The 10816-nt window shown below is 33.9% G+C and overlaps 1 protein-coding gene across 4 annotated transcripts; it reads left to right on the top strand.

Annotated features, from left to right (window-relative positions):
* Window positions 697-9225, top strand: LOC110262649. Of its 4 annotated transcripts, none has more exons than XR_002347544.1 (2): window positions 697-1105; window positions 9211-9225. XR_002347544.1 is itself a non-coding variant. In XM_021103097.1 (2 exons), the coding sequence occupies exons 1-2, from the start codon at window positions 840-842 to the stop codon at window positions 2235-2237; spliced, it is 270 nt and encodes an 89-aa protein (XP_020958756.1). In that variant the 5' UTR covers window positions 759-839; the 3' UTR covers window positions 2238-2258. The 4 variants fall into 4 exon arrangements, 3 of the variants coding, with proteins under 3 accessions (XP_020958756.1, XP_020958754.1, XP_020958755.1); XM_021103097.1 differs by lacking the exon at window positions 9211-9225 and adding an exon at window positions 2216-2258 and having other exon boundaries at window positions 759-1087; XM_021103095.1 differs by lacking the exon at window positions 9211-9225 and adding an exon at window positions 2216-2250 and having other exon boundaries at window positions 759-1387.

Here is a 10816-nt window from a genome sequence, read left to right as displayed (position 1 = left end):
CTTCACATAACAACAATTTTTTTCTTCTTTCTGTCGTAGATTCTTGTGAAGACATGTTCTTTATGAATTGTTGAGTTGTATGCACTTTCTACTGTGTTTTTTGTTCCATCTTTTCATGCATGTTCTTCTTTTGAAGATGTGTCTTGAATTTGTATGGTTTTCTTTCTCCATAATTTCTTGAGGTGCATGCAGTTTTCCAATAACATCTACAATAAAAAGAATAAAAATGTGTAGAATTTTTTTTGGATAAGTTATTTTTAATAAGAATAATTGAAAAATAGTATAAAGTGAAATTATCTGTTAATATTTTTTTTGACCCACTCTTTCAGACAATGTTTCAAGTGATGTAAATTTAAAATAGTGTTAGGAAATGTAAAATCTCTATAATACCCTTACTCCTCTCTTTTTCAAACCAAACCCTAACCCTAATTTCCTAAATTACCAACACACAGTCCCCCAAATAAGAGAAGAGAAGTAGAGAGAGTGGATGAGAGAAAGAAGGAAGAGTAGAAAGAAAGAAAAGAAGGAAGCGGGCTAGCGGGGCTGGAGCTGCTGTCGTCGTTGACATAGAGAGAAAGCGAGAGAGGTTCAAACCTGAGAGAGGAGAATGACGAGCACGAACCCAAAGGGGAGAGGGAAAGATGAAGAACAAACCAGAAAGAGAGACATTAAGAGAGAAGACGCGATGAGAGAGGGAGGAAGCATGGCTTCGTCGTCGCCGAAGGAACCACCGTCGGAGGGAGATGTCATCGCTGCAGCGGGAAGCACAGAGAACAAGAGAGGATGAGAAAGCTACAAGATAGAGGGAAGGAGGGTGGCAATCACGAGCGGAGGTGACGATGGAGGTTTTTGTTGTTGTCGTCGCCGGAGCTCACCGCTGGTGCACCCGAAGCTACTTCAGCCCCTACCTTACTCCACCGTGGTTGACCCCTAGCCTCCCTATTTTCGTTGGAGTTACTGATGCTACTGTCGGAGAAGAGGACCTGATACCACCATTGTCTTACTTTACCAGTGCCACTCTTACTGTTGCTGGAAAACACGCTGGAGCTTCCAAACGTGCCGGCAATACTGTCTTGCCACTGTTCTGGTCTAACTTCTTCCCTTGGTCTGTTCCATTTTCACCTTATCTCTGTCACCATTTTATTTTTCTGCCTTGCTCTTGTTCTGATTTATTTTCCACCTCTATTCTGTTTTGGATTGTCATAACTATATTTGCATTTGTCTTTTTATTCGATTCGAGACTACTGCATTTTCCTGGTGCTGTTGCCATTGTTGCTACCGTAAGAATTGAAGTTACTACCATTGCACCAATCCAAGTTCTGCGCTCTTTCGTACCCTTTACTTTGGCACTCCGGGTTTGGTCTCTTCTGTTCCTTGGGACTAAGTTGTGAGTAGGCCTTACATTTATAATTGTTTGGTTTTACGTCTATAATTATTTTGATATACGGTGCGTTGAACTTAGTTATACTTACAAAGAGTACTATCAAAGGATTTTAAATTAATTTTAATAATCAATTTATTAGAACTAAATATTTAGCCTTGTTAAGCTCATTTTAATATGCACATGAGACTATATGTTTTTATGAGACCATATGTATGTTTGAAAAAGTTTTATATTATTTTAAAACATTTGATTTCACTCGAATATGTATTTTTGAAGCATTGAAGTTTTTGTTGGTACTCACTTATTTTGAAATTGTGAAATATATTTGAAATGCTTTAAAATTGAAAAAATATGATTGAATAGGATTTGAATGAGAAAGTATTATTTGATTTAATTCGATACTTCATGTTTGAAAGATTGAAGAATTTGTTATATTCGAAATTATATGTTTTGAATTGGTTTGGGAGGCTCATATTAGAAAACCATAGTTAACGGCGGTTACGACGTTAACCTAGATGCATCTGACTCAGACCTCAGCTAGCAGGGGCGTTACTAGCCTAACGTGTAGGCCACACGTTGGATCTGTTATTTCGTATGGACACACTAGAGGAAAGGGCTATTCTTAGAGGTGGAGCCACCCAAGTGTGGACTTTTGATTTGATTTCTGTATGAGAACTCTCTTATTGATTCACTTTTTATTATATATTAACTATTTTCTAATTAAAATTACTTTGATAATAATATTTATATGGTCTTATGTTGATTATAGATGTATTGTCTAGTCACTGAATTGCAAAATTTACTCCCTTTTTTTCTAAAAATATTTTTCAGGAATAAGTATTTGAGTATGTGAGTCATTCTTTTCATGAGTAATGATCTGTATATTTTTCAGGAATAAGTATTTGAGTATGTGAGTCATTCTTTTCATGAGTAATGATCTGTAATGGGTATCTATTTCTTGTTGCTCCATATGTCATAGGCAGGATCCATCTATATTTATTTATTTATTTATTTTTGTTTAAATATGAAATTTTTTTTTACCAAAAATAGGAGACTCGAACCTGTAATCTCTTAATTGAGTATGTGGAGACTATGCCATTTGAGCTATAACTCATTGGTGTTTAAATATGAAATTATTCGTTCTAAAAAGTGTAAATTTATCAAAAATTATTTGTAACCTTCTTATTTATCTTATATTCGAATTTGTTAGGCTTGCTAGGGAACTATTTTCCTAAGCGCCAATCATGGCTCATTTTGGGCCGTGACAGAAAATGTTCAAAATTGAATCTTTAATTTCTTTCACAACAGTTGTGAGTAAAATGTTTACTTTCATTGTAACTTTAATTGGTATATACAAATCATTTGCATCTTCTATTTTTAAATTTTTTATAGTATAGACTTTTCCTTCTTGTAACAAATGTTTGAATTTTTTCATCATATTTCTCTTTATAATTACATGAAGAGATATTTCGTGCAATGTTAATAAATCATAGATAACGATAAAATATAATAAATATAGGGATATAGATTCTTGTAGGTTACAAATTTGGTTAGACATTATTAATTTTTAATTATTGTCAATGGTAATTTTGTAGCCTAATTTACATATATTTATTTCTATTATTTATATTTTTTTGTATATTTTATTTTTTTGCTGATTTAGAAATAATAATTGATTTGACAAAAATTGAGTGGTTGATTCTAAAGTTTTGTCAAGTAAACGATGTTACTGACATAGCATTAGTAGAAAAAAAATATCTTAAAAATAATGTGGATAAACTTATCCATTTACTTTTATATATTAAGAATACATAGATTTACTTAAAAAGTAGCAAGAGAAGTTGCATCAAGTTGATGGTCTTCAAATATATGAACCTTGAATGAATTGTTTGATCAATTGCAACTTTACATAGTTTCATATTTTCAGTTTCCTATATATTGATTTAAATACAGTGCATCATGTGTGTTGAATTTGAAAAACTTGAATCTAATTAAAATGATAATCAAACATTATTAAAATAAAAATTAGGAAATTATTTAAATTTCTTCCCATTGTTTGGTTGATATATTTGTTAGACTGCGTTTGTTTTTGTTTTTAGAGACATGATAGAATATGACACTGAGACAGAGACAATAAGACGGATACACTAAAAATTATTCTTTGTGTATTGTGTTTGGATACGATGTACAAGACGCTAATGTAATGTCCAGTATTATGTTTGAATACACATGGATAAGACTAAAATATTATATGAAATGACTAAAATAGCCATGTAATTCCAAATTTTCTATATCAAGTACAAACTAATTTAATAGAGAATGAGAGTACGTAAAAGTACAGACAAAACTTATAAATCAAATAATATAATACAAGGTTAAAATGGTATTGAAGTAAGAACGATAAGAAAGAAGGAATTATCCAGCGCAATAAAAAATTTTACAAAAAAGAGAGAGTACCTGAAAAAAAGAGAAAGAAGGAGAACGCAGAGACAGAGAAAGAGCAATGAGAAGAAAATACCTCTCCGAGAACAACACAATAGGAAAAATAAGAAGGGGTAACAGTGGAATAATAAAAAATATCTATAAACAAAAAGAAAAACAAAATTTATAAAAAAAGTCTGTGTCCACTCTTTCAAATCATGTGTCCATCATTGTCCTTCATAAAAGAGTGGATACAAAAGTATAAAAAACTGTCTCGGAGACAATGTGTTCAGTGTCCATGTCTCTGCTTCCAAACACTTTTTAAATATGTATTGTCCATGTCTCTATGTCCTGTCTCCGAAATCAAATGCTATCTTAGTGTGCAGATTTCCTATTGGGCCAGAAGCAACATAAACCCAACTTATTATTTGAATTTAAGCTTTGTGCAAAAAATTAGTTTAAACATAAATGGCTGTATGTTGAAATGAAAGTGGCCCATATCACAAGCCCATAGACCAATATTGAAGGATCAAGGAAAGGAACCCAAAGGTTCTCAAAGCAAGCCTCGTTTACCTACTCCCCTTGTGATTGGAATTCAAAATTCAACTTAGTTAATTACTCTCTTTGGTAACCGAAACTCAAAATTAAATTGAGTTTATTGTGCATTGAAAGCTTCTCTCTTCTCTCTCCTCTCTCTTGTCTTTCGGTCACATCTATTAGAGAAGAAAATTGAAGAAGTTATCAGAAAAGCCTACAGGAGAAAAAAGCTATAAAGAAGAAAGGAAGATCTTTACTTCGGAAGGAAAGATTTTGGAAGATGGTTTCAAGATTTTGATGCCAAAAAAAGAAACAATTTGTTTCGGTGAAGGAGCAAATCTGAGGTGCAAAAGTTCATTTCTATTTTTCTTCATCAAAGAAAGAAGATAGCCTCTAAAGCTACGCATAGGAAGAAGCTAAAATGGAAGGCAAGAAGCTGTCCTAGGTCAGGAGTTCATCAAGGGTCCGAATTCTTTTTTGGAGCCAAAGACAAGATCAAAGGTTTAGATTGAAAAAGCTTGATGAAAAGGGTTGAGAGAGGTACATGCATGTTAGTTTTCGGTTTTTCCTCTCTCTTTTCTTTGTCCGAACCGCTGCAGTTTTTGGTTGGAGAAGAAGTTGCTTAGTTGAACCAGTTTCAACCTTGAAAGCTTCCCCTTCTATATTAAGGGTGAACAGCCAATGGTTGAGATCAAGTAGAGCAAATGTAAAGTACAGAGTTCTCATAGCTACCCAAGCTTCCTGAGTTCTTCTCCTTCAATGGTGTTCATTTTATTTTCTTTTTCTTAGTTTTGTCTGTTTGAGTCTCATGGTGAAAAAGGCAAACATGGTGAGATTTGTAAGAAAAAGCCAGTGAGAGAAAAAAGACAATGATTAAAATTAGAGAAAAAGCCAGAGATGTCTCAGAGTTTCTTTGTACATCTATCTGTTGTGTGTCATGATCCTGTGGGATTCCCTTACAAGTTGAGTTAGCACTTTGCGGTTGAAAGCTTGGTTTGAGTCCAAGTCAAATTCAGATTGGGGATAGAATTTGGATTTGTTCCCGATAGGAATTGGTAGTTCCTAGGGAGAAATTGGTGTTTGTAATATTGAAAAAGAGATAGTGAAATTCCATCATTGTTGTGATGGAGACTGGATGTAGGCCACATTGCACCTAGTGGCTGAACCAGGATATATCTGGTGTTAATTCTTCTTCTCTACTCCTTTCTCTATTTTTGTTAAATCAGAAGATGAAAACAAAAGTGTCTCTCAACTTGGCACGAGACAAAACAAAAGTGTCTCTTAACTCGACACGAGGCAAAAGCAGAAATATCTTCTAAAGTTTGATTGAAAATTCAGAGATTAAAATTCAGCAAAAAGGGGTTAAGATTCAACCCCCTTCTCTTAGCCACTGATTACCATCAATGTGAAATTGGGTGTTACTAAAAATTCTTTCCTTGTTCATTTGTGTCAGAGTTTGGAGCCTGCAACTCGGAAAAAGTTAAAAATAAAAGGGAAGATGTATCACAAAGTTCTTTCTGATAATCTTCAAGCATTGTCATCATATCTTGCCAACATGATTATGAGAAGTGCTTGCTATCTTTGGAAAAATGCCACACACTTAGTTGGTGCATTTCATAACTATTGGTTCAATCTTTAGTTATGTTTATTTTAAAAGATCTTAGAGTAAATTTTATTTGCTATTACAAAGAAGTTTAGAACTAAATTGATATTTTGTATTATTTTTGTTTATTAATATAAATAATGGATTGTTTTAGTATTGCATCTTTTTTTTTGAAATGTTATAATCATGCAAAATAATGTAAATGTTATAATCATGCAAAAACAATATATCCAATTTGTATATATAAAATTTTGTTTAATTAATTATGACAATCTTCATCATATATTAAAAGTATATAGATATTATTTGAAGTATAATTTTTAATACATTAAAACTATTTAATTAGACACGATTAAATAATAGTAAAAGTTACAAATTTTCGAAACAAAAATAAAAAAATTTCATGTTAGCCATGGCAAAAAGACACTTAAATAGTGCTTGTTTGTTCTTCTTTCTTGTTGGCTCATCATCGTTCTCGGCTGTGAATTCTCCTCATCGTTGCTGCATTTTTCTTTTTCAATTGTTTGCCTTTACACTTCGTACGCCATTTTTGTTCTCAATTCCTGTTTTTTCTTCATTTTTTTAAGGAATTCATTTTTTTATTTTGTTAAAGTGTGGATGCTTGAGCAGTTACACAGAATGAGATACGAAGAAGAACAAATCAAATGGTGTTGAATTAAGAAATTAACTAAATTAATTGATGATGACAAATATTATTTTATTGGGTAAATTAACCAATTATTTTTTAATTAAATTTGATTAAGTGTTGTAGGCCAAAGAAAAACAAAGCAGCAGCCCAATATGATGAAAAATAAAACCAAAGCTGGTGGGTTACAAAACAATAAAAGCCCAAAGGTAGGTGACGAATAGAAAGCAAACGGGCTTAATGAATTATAACCGACCCAAGTCCGAATTCATCTCTCAAGCCAATCCCTCCAATTTGCTTTTAGTAAAGCAACGTTCACTTTTTCCTCTTCGGTCAGAACTCAGAGAAAGAGAGAGAAAGCTTAGTCTCTAAGCTGTTCACCAAAGAAGAAAGAAAGAGAAGGATTAAGCAAGAAAGGCAGAGGTCTAATCACCCAAATCAAATCAAATCAAGCTAAGGCAAAAGTTAAAGGTAACTTATTTCCTCTTGCATGCATCGTGCTTTCTTCTCCTCTTCCCCAACTCTCTGCCAGTCCAAATTGGGATACATGAAAAAGATGACCTCTGATCAACACTGTTGTGAATCTATGGTCAAATTTGTGTCTTGGGGACCAAGTAGCATTTCAATGGCTCATATCTGATTTACCATTGAAAGACTGTTTTCCTTTGCTTCCCTGAGGCTTTCGGTCAAGCAAGAGAAAGTCAGACTCAAAGTTCCTATTTTGAGGATTAATGGATGAAAGTGAAAAAGTGAGTTGGTGAAGCATATAGCTCGAGGGTTAACCTAGGAGAGAGTAACTCAGCAACATGTAAAGAGATACAAAAGAAGATTTTTCATCATTCAGAAGCCAAGGAGAGATAACCAGTGTTTTTGAGGTTTATGTTCTGAGAAGAGTTCTCTGAAGAAGTTCATCAACTTGGACAGTGCTTCCTAGTCAAAGAAGCATTCCGCCAGAATGAGGAACTAAATCAGAGGCAAGCAAATCTGGTTTATCACATAGCAAAGAGGCTGTTGAAGTATTAATATCCTTCATATTTTACATATTGTAATTTTCTTTTCAATGTTTATCTTTCTGTAGTTTCTTGAGGTAAAAGACTGAATGAGAGAGTCATTGAAAGAGCCTATGAGTGGAAAGAAGCAGAGAGAAATACTTGAGAGAAAAGCTTAGAGTGATTTCAGATTTTTGTAGGTTGATTCTGTGTCTTGTATCTTGTACCAGTGAGGTATCCCTTTCTTAGTTGGGTTTGCACTAAGAGTGAAGAGTTAGGTATTAGCATAACCAAGTCAAGTTAGGTTAGAACTTGAGTGTGAAAGGATTGTGTTAATCCTGTGGAATTGGTGTATGTAATACTTTAACAATAGTAGAAATTCTACCACTGTTGTGGTGGACACTGGATGTAGGTTGCATTGCACAAGACAATCGAACCAGGATACATGATGGTATCAGCTTCTCTCTTCCCTGCTCTGTTCTGTTTTTTGATATTCATGAGACAAAATGAAATTGTCTCATAATTTTCTGCTACTGAGTTCAAACAAATTCAGAAAGAAAGTTTGTTTTAAAAGGTTATTTCATTAAAGTAAAAGAAGACCATAGATTCAACTCCCCCTTCTCTAAACCTTCTACAACCTTCAAATGGAATTGACCTAGTTTAGTCTGATTTGTATATAGCCTTAACATAAGAATTGAATTCTCATTAAAATTTATTTTTTTATACCAAAACATGAAATAGAATTTCAATTCTTTAGAGAATTCTATTCCAAGGATTAATCAATGCAAAACACATTACTCTAAAAAATGGTAGGAAATTGTAAAATCCCTACAATACCCTTATTCCCTTTTTTTTCCAAACCAAACCCTAACCCTCTTCTAACACACTCACTCACCTCTCACTGTTGCACACACACTCCCCTCACACCCTCTTCCTCACAGCACACACCCACGAGCTGAGAAAAAAAAAAGAAAGATGGAGATCGAGAGAGTGAAGGAGAGGAGGAGAGAAGGAAGAAGAGGGAGAGGGCTACTGCACCGGCGTCGCGCCTCACCGTAGTCCAACTTGCCGTTGTGCCGCCACCACACCCGTCTTGCCCAGCCGCACTCAGCTCGCTGTCGTGCCGCCTTGCCATCGTCGCCGCCAAAGAAATCGCCGTTGGAGGGAGACCTTGTCGCTGCAGCGGAAAGCGTAGAGAACGAAGAGAGGGTGAGAGAGCTACAAGATGGAGGGAAGGAAGGTGGCAGTCGTGAGAGGAGGTGACGATGGAGGATTCTGTTGTTGCCGTCGCTGGAGCTCACCGTTGGTGCACCTGGAGCTACTTCATCCCCTAACTTGCTCCACCGTGGCTGACCCCTAGCCTCCCTGTTTTCGTCGGAGTTACTGATGCCACTGCTGGAGGAGAGGATCTAATGCCATTGCTGTTTTGCTTCACCAGTGTAGCTCTTACTGTTGCCGGAAAACATGCTACAACTTCCAAACTTGCCGGCAACACTGTCTTGCCGCTGTTCTGGTCTAGTTTCTTCCCTTGATCTGTTCCAATTTCACCTTATCTCTGCCACCATTTTGTTTCTCTGTCTTGCTCTTATTCTGATTTATTTTTGGCCTCTATTCTGTTTTGGATTTTCAGAACTATATTTGTATTTGTCTTTCATTCAATTTGAATCTACTGCCTTTGGCTGGTGTCGTGGCCATTGTTGCTATCGTAAGAATTGAAGTTGCTGCACTGTCCCAGTTCAAGTTCTGCGCTCTTTCGTACCCTTTTAATTTGGCACCCGAGTTCGGCCTCTTCGGTCCCTTAGGACCATGTTGTGAGTAGGCTTTACATTTATAATTGTTTGATTGTGCATCTATAATTATTTTGACATATATCTATTATGATCTTTGAATTATACTCACTATATTTGTCTAGAACGATTTTAAATTGATTAGAATAATTGATTTATTAAAATTAAATAATTTATTTTTATGAAGTTTATACATTCGGAACTATACATGAGACCATATATATTTTTGATGAAGTCTTGCATTATTTTAAATTGTTTGATCTTATCTGAATATCTGTTTTTGAGACCATATATTTTTGATAAAGTTTTGCATTATTCTAAAATGTTTGAGTTTACTTGAATATCTGTTTTTGAAGCATTGAAGTATTTGTTGGTATTCACTTAGTTTAAAGATTGTGAAATATATTTGAAATGTGTTTTGATTAAAAAAGTATGATTGGAAAGGATTCTGATGAGAAAGTATAATATGATTTGATTTGATTCGATACCTTATATATTTGAAAGATCAAAGATTTGTTGTATTTGAAATTATATGTTTTGAATTGGCTTGGGAGGCTCGTATTAGAAAACCGTATTTAACGGCGGTTATGACGTTAACTTAGATGCATCTAACTCAGACTCCAACTAGCAGGGGTGTTGCTAGCCTAACGTGTAGGCCACACGTTAGATCTGTTATTCTGTTAGGACACACGAGAGGAAAGGGCTACCCTTAGAGGTGGAGCCACCCAAGTGTGGATTATTTGATTTGATTTCTGTATGAGAACTCCCTTATTGATTCACATATTCATATAAATTATTATTTTCTAACTAAAATTATTTTTATGATAATGTTTATATGGTCTCATGTTGATTATAGATGTATTGTCTAGTCACTGAGTTGCAAAACTCACCCCTTTTTCAAAAAATATTTTTTAAGAACAAATACTTGAATGTGTGAGCCTTCTATTCAAGAGTAATGATCTACAATTGTTACTTCATTTTGTTGAGTTCTTAGACGTCATATGCTCCATATGTCACAGGCAGGATCCATCCATATTTACTTATTTTACCTTTTATTAAAAATATGTAATTATTTATTTTAGAAACTGTAAATTTATTTTAAAATATTTGTAATTTTCTTATTTAATTTATATTTGAGTCTGATATGCTTGCTATGGAACTGTTTCCTTGAGCGCCGGTCATGGTTCATTTTTGGCCATGACAGAAATTAAAAAAAAAATTACGTAAAGATTAAAAAATATCAATTTATGTCACAAACATTCAAAGAATGGAAATAACATTAATATATGCCAACATATAAATATAATGCAAACAAATAAAAAAATATAAACAAATTAATTGTATAAAATAAAATATAATTGATATGACATAATATTTATATGACATGGTTGTTAAAATAATAAATATAAATGACATTACTTCATCATAAAAATATGTATTTTTAAACTA

The sequence above is a fragment of the Arachis ipaensis genome, chromosome B05 (genome assembly GCF_000816755.2).
Source record: "Arachis ipaensis cultivar K30076 chromosome B05, Araip1.1, whole genome shotgun sequence".
NCBI classification, from domain to species: domain Eukaryota; kingdom Viridiplantae; phylum Streptophyta; class Magnoliopsida; order Fabales; family Fabaceae; genus Arachis; species Arachis ipaensis.
This window is presented reverse-complemented; position numbering and strand designations above follow the sequence as displayed.

What these genes read in the sequence shown, in the direction of transcription:
- LOC110262649 (XM_021103095.1), top strand. Translation starts at nt 840, where the DNA reads ATGGAGGTTTTTGTTGTTGTCGTCGCCGGAGCTCACCGCTGGTGCACC. An exon ending in CTGTTCCTTGGGACTAAGTT is followed by an intron (nt 1,388 to 2,215) that starts GTGAGTAGGCCT and finishes AATATTTTTCAG; the next exon opens with GAATAAGTATTTGAGTATGT.